Genomic DNA, 19,250 nt, shown 5'->3' on the forward strand with positions numbered 1-19,250 from the left:
CTTGGGGGCTTCGTTACAGTAATGAAATACACTAATGCCATACACCAGATGTTGAGCACTGGTGAGCAAGCATAGGAGGGACCTTGGGGACCCTCAAAAGGGCAGAAGGCCCTGGAATCTGGTTTAGAGGACAGGCTCTGGAAGGGGCCACCAGGGGATGTGGGAGGGAAATGGTGGTTGAGTGAACAGGCCGAGCAGAGCAGAGCCAAGGTGAGGAGGCTCATGGGAGGAGGGAGCTCGGGTGGGGAGGGTCTGAAGCCAGTGTTCAACCGGGCCATGTCACCAGGGATCAGGACAAGAGTCTTGGGGGCCGGTGGGAAGGCTGTGGTGTGCACACAGTGGAACTGTAGGTGGGGAGTCAGGGCCAGGGCCAGAGGCATGGGGGGGCGGTCATTGACAACGGTGTCACCTCCCTGGAAGTCCTTCAGGTCTGAGTTGGGAGCTCCCCCCCCCCCCCCCCCCGCTCCCCCAACCTGGGCTGTTTATTATTTTTTCCTTCAGTTTTTTTGAGATGGGGTCTTGCTGTTTCCCCTCTGGTCTTGAACTCCAGGGCTCCTTCAGTCCTCCTCCCTCAGCCTCCCAAGGAGGGCAGACCCCAGGCCCCGGACATCACGTTACACCCAGCTCCAAAATCTTTTTAAAAATCGCTTTCTGCAGGGGCGGGATGCAGCCCAGGGTGCGCTCGCTGGCCAGCTCTACCCGCCCAGGTACTTCTCTTATTTGAATGCAACTGGAAACCAGTCAAAAAGGTTGGAGCCAGAGAGTCCCGGGACTGGAATTCCAGGGGGGGCTGCAGCTTGGTGGCAGAGGGTGCTTGGTGTGGGCGGGGCCTGGGTCGCAGGCCAGTGCCAGACACGCACAGGAACTCTGGGTGGGGAAGATGCAGGCGACAGGGGGCGGAAGCAGGAGGAGACCCAAGGATGGAGGAGAAAACAGATAAGAAAATACACGAGCCTCGGAGAGGGATGGAAACGCGACCCAGGAGCCGGCGGCGGGGCCAGGTGGGGAGAGGGCTCAGGACATCCTGGGCCCACCGCCACGCTGGCCGCCCGGCCTCTGGGCAGCCCGTGAACATGAAGCCCGGGAATTTTAGAATGAGCTTTAATTGGTCTGTTTTCCTTAAGTGCATTTATGATATAAACAGAGCATGTTAGAGACCCCAGGGGAGAGCAGACATTGCTGGTATGTTCATTTAATTCAAAAAAGGAGAAGGTGACGTCAATGACTTGGACTGACAGCGGCCGGGGGCGGGGCGGGAGGAGAGTCAAAGAAAAGGTGGGGGTGGGGCGCCCTCCGCCTGGATATGTGGTCCCAAATCGCAGTCTCTCCGGAGGACAGAGCTATCAAAACAGAACCGAATAACGACAGTAAAAAGCCGACCCGGGCTGCCGTGCGGCCAGCCTGTCCCTGGAATGCCTGTGCCCCGGCCGTGCCAGGGCCCCTGTGTGGACGGTGCTGCCGGGCCCCTGGCCACCTCTGGCCAGGGTGCTACACGCGCTTCCCGTCACCTGGGTCTGCCCCTGGAAATCAAAGACGGAATCACTTCATGGCACTACAAATCTGGAAAAATAAAAAAATCTCAGCTAGAAAGAATGTCCGATTTGGAGATGGCGACAGGACAGGGTGGGGGCCGTTTGGTACCGCATGCCCTGGCCACGAGGCCCGGGAGGGGCTGATGCTGGGGTCACCTGTGCTGGCACAGCATCCCCCCTGCTCCACTGGGGTGCTCAGAGGCCAGCTGGGCCACAGACCAAGACCTGGCTGCGGTCGGAGCGCCCGTCCTCCTCCCTCCTGGTGCTCCGCGCAGGGCGTCTTGGATTTGTGCTTCCCTTTGGTTTAACAGTGAAAGAGACGGGAGGGAAATGGTTTTTGTCACTTGTCCAAAACTGAGAGCAGGCTGACGTGGGCGGCAGACCTGTCGGGTGAATGCGCCCAGCCCTGGCCATCGGTCACTTGCTCGGTGCAGAGCGGACGTGCCTGGCACCACCGGCGGCGGGACAGGCTTTCTGTGGGGCGCTGCGGTGACACCAGGATCAGAGGCCCCGAGACGGGGTCTGCCCTGCGGCGGCTGCTGGTCACCGGGACCCCATCTTTCTCTCTGGTATGACAGACAGGTGGGCCGTCCTGGTGGGCGTTAGAGGAAAATAGCAAATTCTTCTTCCATCTCCAAAGTTGAAAAAGATCAGACAGTTACTAAAATAAACAATTTCTCAATTATGTTCTGGTGGCCGAGGGCCCGGTGGCCGCGGCGGGCGAGGTGTTGGAGCGGGAGGGCCCCGCGAGCCAGGCTCGCTGGGGACAGGCACAGTCAGCTGGGCCGGGCACGCCCAGGTAAGGCGGCTCCTCACACCAACGCGCAGCGGAAGAAGCTGCTCCTCTTCTGCTGGTCGGGGGTGATCTTGACGCCTTGGCTGCTGCCCTGGGGGCTGTTGCCTTCCTGAGGTCACAAGGGGTTGTCTCCAGTTACTCCTGAGCACGGCACTGCCTGGCCACCCGCCCACCCGACGACTGTCCACCGCTCCTGCCGGCCACCCGCCCCGCCCCACCCACACCTGCTCATCCCCCCCACCTCACACAGCCCCCCGCCAGCCCGCCCTCCTGCTCCCACCCCCACTCCCTCCCCACTGCCCAACGGGGTCAGTCCATGATGTCCATCCACCGGCCCCGACAAACCACTCACCCTTCCACCCCTCCACCCGCTTCCAATCACCAGCCAGTTCTCTCCTATGTGCCAGCTGGTCCCTCACAGTCAGCACCCCAGCTCCCCGTCGCTGTTCCCCTCCCCCGGCCCCTCCCACCTGGCGCTCCTCCCTCCCTTCCTCTTCCTGGTCCCCTGCCCCTCTTCCTTCCTCTCCCCCACTCTGTACCTAGCACCAATCTGGGAGGCAGTGGAAGTGCAGAGCGCCTGTCCCGGGGGATTTGGAGGCTGGATTCAGGGTGCCCCGCCCTGTGCCGGGCTGCCCTCCCGGCTGCCCGCTGACCTGCCTTCCACCTGCTGCCAGGGACGCTGACCTGCTCAACCCCCTCTCCCCAGAGCACCCGACACCCGTCGCCTGACATTCTGAGCCCAGTCACCTGGCCCACCAGCCCCAGGAACTCCTCAAACCCTGTTTTCCCCACCTCCCCGTTTGGGAGCCCCCCACCCTCTCCACCAACTCCTCCGTCTCAGCTCTCAGGCAAAACCTGCCTCCCCCCCAACCCAGCTGGGGTGCGCTGGGTGTGTGTCTGGGCACCCGGCATTGGCAGAGAGGGCGGAGGCCCCGCACAGGGAGCGCTCGCTGTGGGGGGGACAGAGACCTTGGGGAGACACAGAGTGAGGTTCCCACAGCGGGGGGGGATGGGAATATGCATTTGGCCTCGTCTAACCAGGGACTTTCTGAAGGGGGGGCTGGGTGGGGGCAACAAAGAGTGGCTCCTGCAGAAGTCCCCACCTAGCGCCACACACTGACAACGCCGTGTGCGGGAACTCGGAGGGAGCAAAGTGCAGATGCACACAGCCATGGAGATGCCGTCAGGGCCACATCAGGGCCACCAAAGGCAAACAGGGAAGACAGAGGCAGCACACAGCTGCACCTCACAACACACCACCAGCAGGAGGCGGGACTCAGCTCCTGACCCAAGGTGTGGTGACGCTCGCCTGCAATCCCAGTGGCTTGGGAGGCTGAGGCAGGAGGATCAAGCCAGCCCTAACAACTCAGGGAGACCCTGTCTCTAAATAAAATACAGAAAGGGCTGGGGAGAGGCTCAGCAGTCGATGTCCTGGAGTTTAATGGCTGGTACCATAAAAAGAAGAAAAAGGAAGAGCGAGGGCCAGGCCCGCACCACACCCCCCTCCACACGCTGGGGCACTGGCCGGCTCTCCAGGTACCAACAGACTGGCGCTCGAAGCACCAGGCTCCATGGGCAAAAGGGGTGAGAGGGGTTGGGAAGGTGTGAACTTTGACCTTTACACTGAAGAAAAGAGGGATGGCGAGGAAATCCTGCCGCTGTGGGCAGCACGCCGCCCCCGGGCTGCTCTGACCAGGCCTCGCCTTCGCCCCAGCTCCCGGGACAGCGCGGCTGCTGCAGACCAGAGGGCACCGCGCGAGGCCTGTTCCTGAGCACCCTGTGTGGCCAGGCTGCACCCAGAGGCTGCTCCCCGCTCTCTGCTCAGACAGCACACGGACTCAGTCAAGAGAGGGCAGTGCTGGAACGAAGGCCCCTGTCCCCGAGGGACGGGGAGCGTTCTTTCTCAGGACAGCCTCGCTCACGCTGAGTGCTGTGGGCCACGAAATTGCAGAGAACAGAAGCAGGGGACACACAGAGGCCCCGAGAACCTGACACCCACTGAAGGTCACAGAGCTGTCACATGTGCAGAGCTTGGGGCTGCGAGAGGCTGTCACCCTGTTGCCTGCTGAGACGGCGAGCCAGCGCCTGCTGGACAGCACGGAGTGCTGCTGGTGGACCCCTGCCCAGCCCCACCCCAGGGCCTGGGGGACGCTCTTTCCATGCATATGATGTCATCTGTGAGACCCTTGTGCCACATCTGGGTGTGCCCCTCACGTGCTGGGAACTCAAACCCCCAAGTGCTCGTGGTATTTGGAACTGGGGCCTTGGGAGGTGATTCAGCCAGATGAGGACAGAGGGGGGCCTCCAGGATGGCATGAGTTGGGCTTCAAAAGAGGAGGCAGCGACTCCGAGCGGGCACGCCTGCCATCTTACCACGTCATGCCCTCTGCCACCTGATGATCTAGTCAGAAGGGCCAGCAACCAGCACCAGACTCTCGGACTTCCCAGCCTCCAGAACCCTGAGCTCTCAGTCTTAATCTTTATAACCCTTATTTTTTATAAGTCATCTAGTTTCAAGCATTTTGTCATAGCAACAGAAAACAGGCTAAGACCCCTTCTCAGGAGGGATGGAGGAGCTGTGTCCCCTGCTAGCCCAGGGCTGGGTGGGCAGAGCCTCATCAGTCTGGGTGGGCAAAGCCGGCACTGATGTTCCAACTGTCCTTGCAAACCCCTTCTCCTCTCCTGGTTAGGTGCTGCTGGCTCTGGCTGGGCCTTAGAAGCAGGGCCTCGCCTGGAAGGCTACAGGCCACTGTGCCGAGGGTGGCCAGATCCAGTGAGGCCCGGGCAGGGAGCCAGCAAGGCACATACTCACCAATTTTTTGTCCATTTTTGCTTTGATGTCTCTGGCGAGGGTGAAAAATGCCTGTGGAAAGACAAAGTTGTCAGTGCCCCTCACATGACAGGTCCCCAAGTCCCAGGTCACTTGCATGAAGTGGGTGTGACGGGCCAGTAAACAGCGTCCCATGTGTGGGTTTCCCTTCTGGCCCCAGCTCTGCCTACCCACCGGGACCGTCCAACGTCACATCTACTTTTACTGTAGACACAGGACTTCTGCCTGAAGGCCCCAGCTGGCCCTTCTCCGTTACCTCTGAACGTCCTCCCAGTCCCCATCTGCTCTTCTGACAAACAGCCCCCACCCCCCCACACTCCCTGACCTCGGAGGGCCCCGTGGGGGGCTGCACTAGTTCGGGCCCTCGAGGGCTTTGGCGGGAGAGGCCAGATCTGGGCACAGGCCGCGTGACATGGGAAGGTCTGCCGTGGAGGGGGTTTGGTGAGGGGTGGGGCAGGCTTCCTCGTGTGGGCCAGGACCCCGGGGAGGCCTGGGAAGGGGGAGATGGGGTTCAGGGAGAGGACGCACCAAAGGCTGAGAGCGCGGCCCAGGTGGCTGTGGGTGGAGGTGGTGGGTCAGGGCCAGGGAGGGAGGGGCCTGGCCTTTGCCCTTGTCACTGTAGGGAGTCTGGGGCAGTGTGCTGTGGAGGTCCCTCTGGGAGCTGTCCCTAGGGTGGGGAGTGAAGAGGGTGATGGGCCGGGCTCCGTCAGGCCTCCCTACTCTGTCTTGCCTTCAGCCGGTGGGACTCTGGGCCTGCTCCCCAGGTGCCCGAGAGCCAGTGAGAGGACACGAGCTGGCTGCCCGGCGGGGCCTGTGCCCTCATGGCAGCCAGGGACTTCCACGGGCTGCTGGCCCTGCACGCTGAGGACAGCGACGCAGGGAGAGCCCCCAGGAAGAGCCCCCAAGGACAGGTGGCACTCTGCAGCCGGGGCCAGTCCCTCTGGCAGCACCCCCTCAGCCCGCAGGGGCCAGTCCCAACAGGGCTCCAGACTCACGTTCTCCACGTTGATGTTGGCCTTGGCGCTGGTCTCCATGAACTTGATTCCATAGTCAAGGGCCAGCTGTGAGGGAGACAGTGTGCCCACGTCAGCCCGACCCGGGGTGTGCCAGGCCCTGGGTGGGCAGTGCCGAGAGGTCCGGGCCGCAGGCTCGCCCTGTGCTAGTGGACTGAGGAGGCAGTGGGGGACCCCCGAGCTCTAGAGGGGAGCGGGCCACAGCACCCCTCAGTGGTGCTATGGATGCAGCCGAGAACGGGAGGGCGGACAGGGGCCTGGGCGAAGCCACAGCCCTACCCTGCGCTCTTTGTGGCCTTGACAGCTGACAGGTCGGGATGAGTTCCCATGTGGCGCTGGACGGGGGCATGCAAAGCACCCCAGGAGGCCGAGCCTCCCTGTGTGGCCTCACCAGGAGGCCCGGCTGGTGCGCTCTTCCTGCCATCTGGCCGAGGTATGTGCCCCGCTGGACGACCAACTCCCACTGGAGCCCCTCAAGCAAACCGGGATGGCAGGTCACTTTGTGCTCATAAAAACCATGAAGGGGACAGCCAGGCATGGTGGCACATGAGGCTGAGGCAGGAGGACAGCCAAGTTGGAGGCTAGCCTGGTAAAGCTTGCGAGACCCTGTCTCACGAGTTCAATGGTAGAGCAGCCCTAGACTCAGTCCCCAGCATGACAGACACACACACACACACACACACACACACACACACACAGAGGGCCGTAGCTGGGTGTGGTCAGTGGCAGAGCCCTGCCCGGCATGCACAAGGCCTGGGCTTCACCCAGCACCATAAAAAACAAGGATCGTGAAGGGTCCCCCCAAAGCCCCGACTCTACGTTGGTGAGCCCTCAGGGCGGCCCTCTGTGGCAAGAGGACCCTCTGCCCCTCGGCGCCCAGGTGGGCCATCATACCCACCTTCTCTCCCCGTTCCCTGGACACCTGTCTCTTGTCGTTCACATCACACTTGTTCCCAAGTATCATCTTCTCCACGTCTGCAGAGGCGTGCTGCAGGGAGGGGACAGGGGTCAGACTGGATTGTGGGCAGGTGCCTTGGCCTGCATGCGGCCCGTTCCTCAAAATCAGAGTGCTGAAGACAGGTCCACGGGCACATTCTGGTGCAGACGACAAGCTGAGGCTCAGAGAGGCTGAGCAGCAGGCCTCTCGTCGCCCAGCCAGTGCCAGGGTGGCAGCTTCTGACTGATCCCAGGGCTGCAGCTGCCACTCAGGAGCACACTAAGACCCTCCTGGTTGCTGAGAACAGCTTCACTTTGGGCTGTGTCAATCAGACCCGGGGTCTGGCGGGAGGCGGGGGGCTGAGGCGTGCCCACCTTTTCCTCCTCCACGGGACACCCTGGCTGCTGTCTCTGACCCTGCTCTCTCCTTCTCTGGGCTCTAGAAATGGGCCATGCTGAGGTCTCTGAAGCTCCCCACTGTCCCTAGCCCTGGGTACCTCCCCTTCCCCAGGGATGCCTCGCTCCTGGGCGCTCTTTCACAAACCCTTGCTTAGGCCCTGAAGGGTGCCCTCATGGGGTCCACCGCACGGGTCAGCCTGGCTCCCACTCTGTCCCCACCTTCGGGGCTCTGTACTTCTAGCTCTCTCTGGGGACACCAGGAGGCGCCTTCTCTTCACCAGCTCCATTCTGAGTGTGACCGTTGTGCTGCTCCCTGCTCTAACTTCCTGTTCACCTGCTGCCCACAGCCAGACCCAGAGGGCGGCCACATCAGCGTGGCCCCCTCCCCTCCCACCAAGATGCCCTCCCAGCCCGGGCGCCGGCTCCAGCAGGCGAGGCTCCCGGGTGCTGAGCCAGGCGGTGCAACTGCTCATGAAGCGCCTGCTCCTGGCTGGCCCAGGGCTCCGGGACCCCGGGAGGACAGTGACCCCCGCTTCTGCTGTGGCCTCTGGACAGGTCGAGTTCTCTGCTGGGGTCTCAGGCCCAAAGCCCCGGCGGGTCAGTCCTCAGGGCACCGCTCCCAGGGAGCTCTGGGGCAGGTCAACGTTCTGGGGACGGGAAGAGTCGAGGTGGGGCTGCCCGCCCTCCTCCGCCCTGTCCCTCCATGGTTCAGGGTCCCCTTTCACAGCCAGCTGCTGCCTGAACACAGGTGGCCTGCACCCGCTCACGCCCTGCTCTACCGTAGCTCAAAGTGCAACGTGACATGCCATCTTACCACACCCTCCAACACAAGGGTCACACTGGTTCTAGAACCTTCTCTCTGAAAAGCACCAAATCCTGATGGTGACCCAGAGCCCAGACAGCTTGACTCATGACTGAGACTGGTCACACCCGACTGCCCAGCCCGAGCTCCCAGGCTGGTGTGTGGTCTCTGGGGTCCACCGCAGGGTCAGCCTGGCTCCCACTCTGTCCCCCACTCTGTCCCCACCTTCGGGGCTCTGTACTTCTAGCTCTCTCTGGGCCTTGTGCTCACCTCCTCAATGTTCCGAATCCAGTTCCGGATGTTGTCAAAGGACTTCTCATTGGTGATGTCGTAGACCAGCATGATACCCTGAGCAAGGGGGACAGGGACAGAGGCTCTCAACAAGCTGCAGGCCCTCTACACAAAGAGCTCCAGCAGGGTGGGGGCCACGTATGCCTTTGTGGTGGTGACAATGTGACATGCTCCCTGCCAGCACAGAGAGCAGTGGCCCTCAGCTCAGGCTCAGGGGCAGGAAGCCAGCCCCTCTCTCCATCTCTGGGCCCCTTCTTTCCAAAGGTCTCTAGCACCGGCTGCCCTGTTCTCCCAGGCCAGCCTTGGCCACCAAGGTGACCTTCCTGCCCCCAGGCCAAACCCTGCCACATCTTGCTCACAAGTCTTGCTGGCTCCAGTCAGCAGGCCAAGCTTGGGCCACGTGCCCAACAGCCGAGCGCCCTCGGCCTTCACCCTGCGAGCCCTGCTCCAAGGGCCCTGCAGCCCGCCCTGCTCTCCTCAGGCTGACCCTCCACTGCTACTGGCCTCCTCCCCACCCCACTCACCCTCCCTAGATCGCCTCCAAGGCTCAGCTGGGGCCTGTCTGGGGCCAATGGCAGTGGCATGGCAGTGGGTCTTGCTACAGCCACCTGTGCCCTGGCAGCGTCCCCTCTGCAGCGGGAAATCTGAGGTGGACTGTGCTCTAAGCCCGTCTAGTTTCATCGGAGGAAATGAATGCAGAACTGGGGTCCCCCAGGGAAGCCTGACGCTGATGCCCAGGTGCCCTCTGTGAACCCTCAGAGCAGAGGCCAGTGTCAAACACTGGGCTGAGTGGCACTGCGGCCCTTCTGTTCCCTATCCAATGCGCAGAGGCAGCTGGGAGCCAGGCCCCGGGTCCTGAGTGCGGAGTGGCCCCTCCACTGCTGTCTGCTACAGGGGACCGAGGCTCCGGGAGGGGCACCTCTAGGCTTCCATCCCAGCGGGGGTCAGCTCTGACAGAGGTGATGACCCTGCTCCTGTTAGACCCCCCTTCTCAGCACCAAAATAAAGCACGGGGCCCTTCACCAGACCTCATGCTGCCCTGGGTGTCACCTGTGGAAGGCCAGCCTGCAAGGCCAGCACAGTCCCCTTTTGGGGCTGAGCACCGGGCTCTGGGGAAAATGGCCAGCTCATGCCCCGGCCTGGCTCACTCCCTTACTCCAAGCTACTTGCTCCCCGGGATGAGCCCTGTGTCTGGGGCACCTCAGGGGGCACTGACCTCTGGTGCTGGCCAGCCCCAGGCAGCAGCTGTGTCAGACAGAGCCTCTGCCCCGTCACTGCCAACCCCAAGACGCAGTGAGGGCTGAGGCTCCTCAAAGGTGCCACCCGGGACCCTCATTCAGGAGTCTCTAGGGGACACTTAACAAAGACTGCTACCGGCAGGCTGGGGAGATGAGGGAGGCCGTGATGCTGGTCATGCCCCAGCCCACAGCCAGGGCAGAAGACCGTGCACACGCTCTGCCCTCAGGGGCGAGACCCCGAGAAGCACAAAGCCCTCTTTGCCATTATCCAAGGACCGTCTCCTAGGAGGCCCAGGATTCCTGCTGCCACCAATAAATTGGCGCCACTGTCCAAGACTCTAAGTTCCTGGATATTTACCCATCGTGTGGGGAGGAAGGGGATCATCTGGGGACAAAACACTGGGCTGTCACCTGTCCCAGGTTTTCTTGGAAACTCCCTTCAGTGAGTATTTCCGGTTCCCACACAAGGAACACCCGTCTGTCTGGAGGCTTCGGATGGGACACCAGATATCCAGGGCTTGCCAAACCTGGGGTTTCTAGGGCCACGCTGAAGCACAGGCAGTGCCGCTGCAGGGGTGGTGACTTTCTCTGCTGTCACTGGCCCTACTCGGCTCAGGGCACCTGAAATGTGCTGGTTTGGAGGGGCTGGGTTTCAACTTCCACTGATTGACGGTGGCTAGCGCCTGCTGTGGGCAGGACTGCCCAGGCCGGGAGGGCTGAGAGCCACCGGCGCCTCCTGCTGGCTGAGCACAAGGGTCCCGGCCCGCCCCCTGTGTGACCAGCCCCGGCTCCTGGTTATCAAGCAGGGATAGCGATGCCACCTGCACGCGGAGGATCCTGGCCAGGCTGCAGGGAGGTCACTCAAGCCAACACATGGCGCCACTGTCTGAAGCACGGGAGGGCTCAGGGGACCACGCGGACTGGCTGTTTTGGCCCAGAGAGGAAAAGAACCTACCCGAGCCCGCACAGCCCTCTCCAGGGGGCAGAAGGTCCCTGGGACCCCAGTGGCCCCGCTCCACCACCCTCCACCAGAGCACAGCAAGGTGAGGGGGAAATAAGCGATTAATTTTAATGAACAGCACTAAGGTTGCGAGCCTCCGATTGAGTTTCCGTTGTTTCAGACTCTTGAGTGGGACGCTCTAAATACTTAATGCCTGCATTCATCGCTACGCACGCGCGCACACCTCCCTGCGCTCCTCCCGCAGTCCCACGGGTCCCAGGCACTGAGCATGCGCGGTGTGTGAGGCGGGGCACTGCCCTCACCGAGCTTCTGGTCTAGTGGGGAATCAGGAACCTATGCACCCAAATGTTGGGGTGCACATGGAGGGGGTGCTGGGAATGAAGGGACGGTCACTCATCCTCACAGCAGCCGGAGGCACACTCCTGCTCCCTGTTCCATTTTCCAAGTGAGGAAACTGAGCTCAGAGGGTGGCCCCGATCCTAGGCAGGACCAGGGGGTCCGCTTCCTACTCCCACTGGGCCCTGGCCCTGCCTTGTCCACTCCTCCCGTGAGCAGACCTGGCAGGCAGCACCGGCTCTTCCCCTCCCCTCTGGCTCTGAGCAGGCCCCGAGCGGGCGCTGGTGAATGGGGAAGGTGAACAGCCTTCCTGCAGCAGGCCTGGGCGACGGGTGAAGCACCAGTTATTAGCCCCAAACAAGTCAGCGCCTGGAAGGTCTTCAAGTTTGGGTAGCGAATTCCACAGGGGCTGATGTGGGCCGTGTGACCCCTCTAGGTGTTGGGGCACGCCAGCTCTTAATTTCAGTGAGCTCACCTGGAAGAACCGGCTTCCAGGGCGTCTAGGTCTTCCTTGAATGACGCCTTCACTTTATGTAAACCCTGCATTGTCTCTGAAGCCAGAGGGGATGCGGGCACGAGAGGGGAGGGGGCGGGAGGGGTGCACCGTCTCTTCCTGAAACTAACATAAGACCCACCCGCCACCTAAGGAACCAGGCACAGGCTGCACAGAACCACCAGGCTTTGGCGTGGGTGGCGCACGGATGCGCACTTGACTTCAAAAAAGACAGAACGAAAAATCCATACCATGGCTCCCCGGTAGTAGGCCGTGGTGATCGTCCGGAACCGTTCCTGGCCGGCTGTGTCCCTGATATGAGAAGGAGGATCAGGCACATTAGGGATAACACAGGCAAGACTGTCCCCAACAGAGAGCAGCAAGCATTTACTGAGGACACGGCTCTCCCTGGGACCACAGAAAAGGGGACTCTGGCTTGAGAAGTTGAGGACCTCGGGCGTCTTCCAGCTGGGGATATGGCAGGGCCAGCCAGGATCTCTTTCTTGGCCCCTGTCCCCTCTCTTCTGTGCTGCTGCTTCCAGTGAACTCTGCCTGGGGTTTCTACGTCACAGAAGAGCCAGACTGAACGCTAGTGACTGACACCCAGGGCCACAACCCCAGCCCTGGCCGCCGGGAGAGCTGGAGCCTGCGGAGCACAGCTGCAGCTCGCCCACTTGGTGTGGAGGGCGGGGGGCCCTCCTCACTTCTGTGTGATGGGGAGTGTCTCCATGGTCCAGGGAGGGGACGCCTGGGCCAGAGGCAGCCACGCCCAGCCCTGCTCTTGGCAAGGAGGATGGTGTTCGGTTTAAAGGTCGCCTAACTGATGGGTGGCAGGGCCCAGACAGTAAGCAGCAGCCTGGGACGACTTCTGTCCCTGGCCCGTTCCTCCTGCGGAGGCCCCACGTGTCTGCCCTGTAGAAACTGCTCACTCCGTGCTGGGTTCACTTTCTACCTCTTGTGGTGTTTCTGGGGTGCTGGGGTGGAACCAGGGCCACACCCAGACCCCCTAGCTGCACCCTGGCCCCAAAGCTACCAGTGCTTTTTTTAAGTGCGAGGGGGACGGTGGGCTGGTTGGGGCAGTCACTTTACTCCGGGCCTCTCAGAAGTGTTCTAAGTCACTCGGTCATCAAGGTTGCTAAGAGCAGAAGCAGGAGGAGAGGAGGAAGGGAAAGCATGACTTCTGCTTGCTGCTACAGTGTCACTCGGACTTGGGCACAAGGCTGCAGTGGGGCCACTGTGTTGGAGTTTATAGAGGACCTTTTTTTTATGGCTTGTAACTTACAAGGTGGCCAGAGACTGAATGGCTACCAAGCTGTGCGGGTTGACAAGGAGTGACACCTCATCCAGTTTGGGGGTCTGAAATCAGATTAAGGGTCGAGCATCGCTGGAGTGGAGGACACCCTCGAGGCTCTGAGCTCACTCAAGACAGAGTCAGGGAGGGTGGCGTCAGGGCCCATCTCAGGACCCCACCAGGACGACCCGCTGCCACCCAAAGGTGCCTGACTGGCGTGGGGGTGACCCACTCGGCAGCGTGACTCCTCCCTGCGTGTGGTGTGGGTGCGGGGCTGCCCTCTACCCGACCACCTGGACCCGGCCGCCCAGCTGCACAGAGTCAGTGCCATGGTGGGGACTTGGCAGCTCACAACTTCCCCAATTTATCATGGCAAGGGAAGTCGCCCTGGGGTCTGAGGACAGGTCCCACCATTGGGCCTGGCCTCCTCTGAAGGCTTAATTCCAGTTTGGGGGTTTCGGGTCAGCACGCCAGAAGGGAGGCCCGGGAGAGAAAAGAGGAAGTGATATCAGACCTTGACCCCCAGTGAGCTGACGGCTCAAAAGGAAACTCCGGGCCGGGCGACCTGCTGTCCTCGCAGCCTCACCACCTCACCACGCCCGGCACAGAGGGCTCTCCCAGCCCAAGGGCGGGCTGCCTGGACCTGGGCCTGGGCTGGCCGGTCCTGGAGTACTGGAACGCTAGGCTAACGGACACGGGAGTTCTGCCCCACAGGCGCAGACACGAGGCCCAGCAACCAGCAGAACCCAGCTCCTGGGCGGGTGTGAGCTCCAGGGGCTCTGCAAGCGAAGTCAGGGCTGGATGTGGAGAGGGCAGGGGTCACGGGGACGGCACCTGGGTGGGCACCAGGGGCTCTGGCCTGAGCGTGGCTGAGTGGAGGGCCCGACCAGCGACGACTCTCACCATATCTGCAGTTTGATCCTCTTGCCATCGAGCTCTATGGTCCTGATTTTAAAGTCAATTCCTGAAAGAAAAAAAGCAAAGGGATGTCATTGCCAGCCCCTTCCTAGCTGCGTGGGAGACAGATGCAGCCACCGAGCAGGTCACAGCTTTGACAATGTGTGGAGCGCCTGCCTGGCGCTGGGCCTGGGGGATCTCAGAATCCACATCTAGTCTGGAAGCATCTGGAAAGGCTTTTCCATCTCCAGAAGGAACCTGGGGTTTGGGGGCTGCTGGGAGCTCCCGGGAAGGAGGTCAGGGCAGGGCTGAGGGCAGACCCTCAGGCCCAGGGCTCTCACGCCCTCGCTGAACACGCCCCTGCCCAGGGCAGCCTCCCTCAGCTGGCCTCCAAGGGCCCTCCCCACTGCCCGGCACACCAGAGCTCCTGCGGCCGACCTTTCTCTGCAGGTGGCCTATGCCCTGCCTGCCTATCCAAGACCTGCTCAAAGGTCACCAAGAAGCCTTCCTGACCCTACTCTCCTCCCTTCCCACCTGCTACTTTTAATTCCCTTTGCCCAGGCTAACCCCAAGCTCTCCAGGCTGCCAGGGCTCCCCCTTGGGCCCTCTCCAGCCTTCAAAAATACAACTATGTCAAAAGCTAACCTCTGCTCCAGACCTTCCAGTGTGGCCATAAACCAGATGTGGAATATTATTCAGCCTTGAAAAGGACAAAGCACTGCCACAGGCTACCATGTGGACAAAACTCAGAAACGCAATGCTGAGTAACAGAAGCCAAGTGTGAAAGGACACAGACTATGATTCCATCAATGTGAAATGTCCAGAAGAGGCCAATCCATACAGACCAGGAGTATACTCATGATTGCCAGTGGAGGAGAACGGGAAGATTAAGAAGGCTGGCTTAAGAGTCCAGGGGCTTCTTTATGGAGCAATGAAAATGTTCTAAAACTGATTGCTGAATGGACGCCCCATTGTGAACGTACTAAAAGCCACCAAATCACACATTCCAATGGGCAAATGCAGCATGAGTTCTCCCTCAAAAGAGTTGTTTAAAGAATATCAACCCAGGGCTGGAGATGCAGCTTGGTGGCTTACCCAAGTAAGCTAAGAGTCCTTACCCAGCACACACGAGGCCCTGGGTTCGACGCCCAGCACCACAAGAACAACCAACGCAAATTATCAAACCACATGCACACCTTCCAGAGGCGGTCCTCCTCCCCAGTCAAACTGAAAACAGTTGCCCAGGCGTTTCAAGGGCCTGCCTGACCAGGTCACCTCGTGGTACCCACTGGTCAAGACCCTCTTTCTGGCAACACTGACCCGGTGGCTCTTTCTGAAACACCCCCAGCCTGCGCCTGTCCCTGGGCTTTCCCATCGCTCTTCCCTCTCTGGAACGCTGCCTCCCTCCACAGCCTCTGGGTCCCATGTGCTCAGGTCCAGGTTCAAGTGGCCTCAGGGGAGCCTTACAGCCCATCGTCACCTCCTCTCCCCTGGCCTGCCCACTCCCCTTCACCAACTTATACCAACATTGGATCCGGTCGTCCTTCGGTATCCGACCAGGACTGGTTGCACAACCCCCTGAAGATACCAAAATCTGAGGATGCTCCCGCCCCTTCTTTAAGATGCAGCGTTTCACTGGATCCCTCCACATCCTCCGAGACTCGAAATCGAAACTCGAAATGGAAACTCGAAATGGTCCCTAGGTGACCTCTAACACCGGAAACAATGCAAATGTTTTGTAAACAGTTGTTACATTGTCTTGTTAAGGAAGAATGACAAGAAAAGTTTTGTACATGTTCAGTACTGATGTAACTTAAAGAAAATCCAATTCACGGTGGAATCCACGGATCAGACCCTGCGCATACTGAAAGTCAAACTGCTCAGGGGAGCCCTGGGTAAAACCTGCCCACGTGAATGGTCTCTGTGGAGAGAAGAGCCAGACCCAACCTTTGTCTCTCGGTCTGTTCTAAACTCTGCTGGAGAAGATGGGAGGCCTAGGTCTGGCCTGACCTCTCAGAACCCATGCTGGGGACATTAACTTGGTCCCTGCCAGCCTCCGAGTTGTCCTGGGGACCCATGGGAATACAAGTCTGCACCTGCATTTCACCCACTAGAACATAAGCCCCCTGAGGGCAAGGCTTGATGCGTCTTCCTGCTGTTACCTCCAGTGACTGAACACGGCAGGGCTGGCATGCAGATGTGCCAGACCTCAGTCCCCAGACACCTCGACTTCAGGCCTCACTACATTTATGCTTCTCCTAGATTCACCTGAGTCCTTTCTGTGGCCCCAGCATCAAGGCTGACATCAGGTACTGCTTAAAGATGGCCGAATGAAAAATTAGAAGCAGCCGGGTCAGCGTGGTGCTGTATGGCTTAGGAAGCACTTTCTGAATGTCATCCTTCTTGATGAAGCAATGAATGGCCCCTGAGGAGCTGCGCTGGTGAGAAACAATTCCAGAGAGCCACAGGGCCAAGTTCATACCACAAGTGATCAATGGAGCTGAGGAGAATGGGCTCTGGCAAAATCATAACAAGGGCAGAAATGAATAGCTCCTCAATCCCTGATCTATAAAGAAAACCCAGAGCTGAACTCAGTGCCAACAGACAGCTGCCTCCGTGGATTCAGCGTATTCAGGGCAAGCAGTCCAGGGTCCTCAAATCCAAAAACACTCCCTGCCTCTTGTCACAGATGCTCAGAGATATACAAAATCAAGAAGCACTGCACCAGCCAAGCCCATCACTTTGTCTATGCTCCTCCTGGGTTTTATTAACACTCCAAATTTAATTAGGAAGTATAAACTTTATGAGGCCTAAGAATTATGAGGCCATAACTTCAAGGTCATGGCAAATTAAACTTTCCTAGAAGACAGGGGGCCCATAGAAAAGCTAAGCTGCAAATGTAGTGTGAAGAACACTAGAGGGAGGAGGGAATGTGGGTTCAAGTGCTACCTCCATTTCCCTAAGTGACCTTGACCAAGTCACATCTTCATCTGCAAATGAGAAGGCCAGCCTTCTTGGAGCTCAGAAGTGCTAGAGAGGATCCTGGTTAAGAATTAAAAACCCAGCAAAACAACCCGAGTTGATCTCAACAGTGCTTGCACTGAGCAGGAAGTACCTGAGGCTGAGCACCTGAGCTATGGGATGAGAGTGAGCCTCTGTCTTGACAGGAGTCAACACCACTTCCTGGCTGTTTGGGACTCAAGGGCTACCAAAGTTTGACCTTGAACGAGAGAGGGGGAGAGAGTTCAGAAACACCTGTGTCTCAAGGTGATGCTGAAGGAGCCACTCTGCTTGCCCTGGACGGCCTCTGGCAATGGTAATAAGCCTTTATTCATGGTGTACTTCTGAGCCTCAGCCACCCAGGGCACTGGCCAAGGCAGATGGCATCTGGATATCGGGCATGATTTCCAATCCAATCCCTTCTGCATGTAATTGTTTTACAAAGTGCAGGTCCTGGAGCAGGGCAAGGATGGAGTCAGCACATCACGGTGGGATTCGGGGAGATAAAATGACTTGGTTGACGTTACACAGGGGTAAAGCAAAGCTCATCCCTTAAGTTTCTAGTATGGGACAAAATTTCTGGGCTTGGTGACCATCTCTCCACTTCCTCCTTCCTGAGCAGGACGAGGTAACTCCCAGGCCACTCTGATCCAGAATGGTCAAACCCTTTCACTGTGAGCAATGACTGTTTTTGTGGCAAGGAGAAAAGTCAGCTCCACATCTGTGGACGACAGAACTGAGATGCGACAAGCCAATTCTGTTCAACCACAATGCGGGCTGGCCCTGCAGGAAAAGCTGTACTGCAAAGCGACAACTGGAATCCTGGGCCCTGTGATAGGGAAGTCAAGGTTTTCTGTGGCAGTGGCTGATTTCAGTTTCTCACCAAGGCTTTACCTTGCATCTCCTTGGGGATGACGGGTCCCAGGGCAGGCAGCTGTCACTTGTCATTGCTGTCACCATTCCCTCTAGAAGAAAGTCACTCTTGGGAGTTGGGAGGAGAAATGGCTCAACTCCTGAATATTCCAGAGTAAAGAGTGGGCTCCCCTGCTCTTTATGGATTGGAGTCCTAGCTCCAAGGTGGATAAGCTATGCCTGTTCTAGGGGGTGCATGGTGGCATCATTCTGGGGTGGCTAAGCCTCAAGTTTCAGGGTCTGATCCACCCAACTTCGAATCTTATTCTTGCTACTATAACCTTCGGTGAGTCCCAAGCTCTCCCTGAGCCTCCAAATTCTCATTTGTAAGATGAGCTTATACACAGTACCTAACATAGGACACCGAAGAGTGTGATAATGCACAGAAAGAGCCCAGCTCAAAGAAAATGCTCAATAAGGTCAGGTGTCACTATCCCTTTTCCATGCCAACTCCCCATGTCTCAGTTTCCACCTCTGTAAGAAGGACCCCCAAAGAACCGTTTCGAGGGCTGCTTCGAGGACAGAAAGAGATGACAGGCGTGATGACCCCAGCTCAGGACATAAACTTCCTAACAGGCTGGGGATCAGAGCCTCTGTGTCCCTATCTGCACAATGGGCATTAGTCCCACCACCAGGACTCGGGAAACCCAGAATGGAGGTGGAGAGGGCTGCTCTTCTCCCATCAGACCCCTTCGACCCTTTCGGAGCCCTGGACCCGTCCAGCCGGGTGGACCCCTCTGCCCCAGCAGCTCCGGGGCACGCCAGGCCCAGGCCTCCAGTGCCCCCGACCGCCCCCCGGCCCCGCTACCTATGGTGGAGATGAAAGTGGAGTTGAAGGCGTCCTCGGAGAAGCGGAACAGGACACAGGTCTTCCCCACCCCCGAGTCCCCGATCAGCAGCAGCTTGAACAGGTAATCGTAGGTCTTCGCCATATTACACTCTCTCCCGGACGGGAAGTGCGGACAGCGCCTCGCCACTGGCCGCTGGCCACGTCCATCAGTGCCGAACCCGCCCCCCATTGGCTCCCGGCCCGCCGCGCGTCACCGCGGCCGACGCCCGCCCCGGAGCCCCGCCCTTCGCGGGGGGACCCGGGGCAGGGGCGAACTGGGTCCGGAGCCGGAAGCAGCCCGAGTGCGCCGCCCATTGGCCCGCTCTTGGAACAGGGCTGGCTGCGATTGGCCAACGGTGAAGAGTCAGGGGCTTCAAATGGGACCAGAGAGGGGGCCTGGCATCCCGAGTCCCCGCCTTGTTCTCCCCAATATGAGCGGCTCCGCCCCGCCTCCCGAAGGGAGGGGGAGAGCGGGGCGCGCCTCCAACGGCTCCGCGCGCCGGCAGCTCGGGGGCGGGGCCTGGTGCATGTGCGCACGCGCACTGGGAAGACCGTTGGTCTCCAGCAGAGGGCGCAAGCACGTGGAGGGAGCGCTAAGGCCCGACCCAAGGCGCGCAGCCGCAGTAGGTGTCGAGGCTAGCGCGGGAAGGATGGGTGATGGTGCTGGCATGGTCAACTGCAGGTTTATGTGCCA

At 59.8% G+C, this 19,250-nt stretch overlaps 1 protein-coding gene across 1 annotated transcript; it reads right to left on the bottom strand.

Annotated features, from left to right (window-relative positions):
- Positions 1-1,084: 1,084 nt before the first annotated feature.
- Rab8a (RAB8A, member RAS oncogene family) lies at positions 1,085-18,692 on the bottom strand. The gene is made up of 8 exons (XM_046436500.1): positions 18,536-18,692; positions 13,822-13,882; positions 11,879-11,939; positions 8,579-8,656; positions 7,070-7,159; positions 6,154-6,219; positions 5,141-5,191; positions 1,085-2,437 (listed from the first exon to the last, which is right to left on the bottom strand). The coding sequence occupies exons 1-8, from the start codon at positions 18,657-18,659 to the stop codon at positions 2,345-2,347; spliced, it is 624 nt and encodes a 207-aa protein (XP_046292456.1). The 5' UTR covers positions 18,660-18,692; the 3' UTR covers positions 1,085-2,344.
- Between the last annotated feature and the right edge of the window lie 558 nt (positions 18,693-19,250).

This window comes from Marmota monax, unplaced genomic scaffold (genome assembly GCF_021218885.2).
Source record: "Marmota monax isolate L192 unplaced genomic scaffold, Marmota_monax_Labrador192_F-V1.1 WCK01_AAM20220418_F8-fsc00021, whole genome shotgun sequence".
Taxonomy (NCBI): Eukaryota; Metazoa; Chordata; class Mammalia; order Rodentia; family Sciuridae; genus Marmota; species Marmota monax.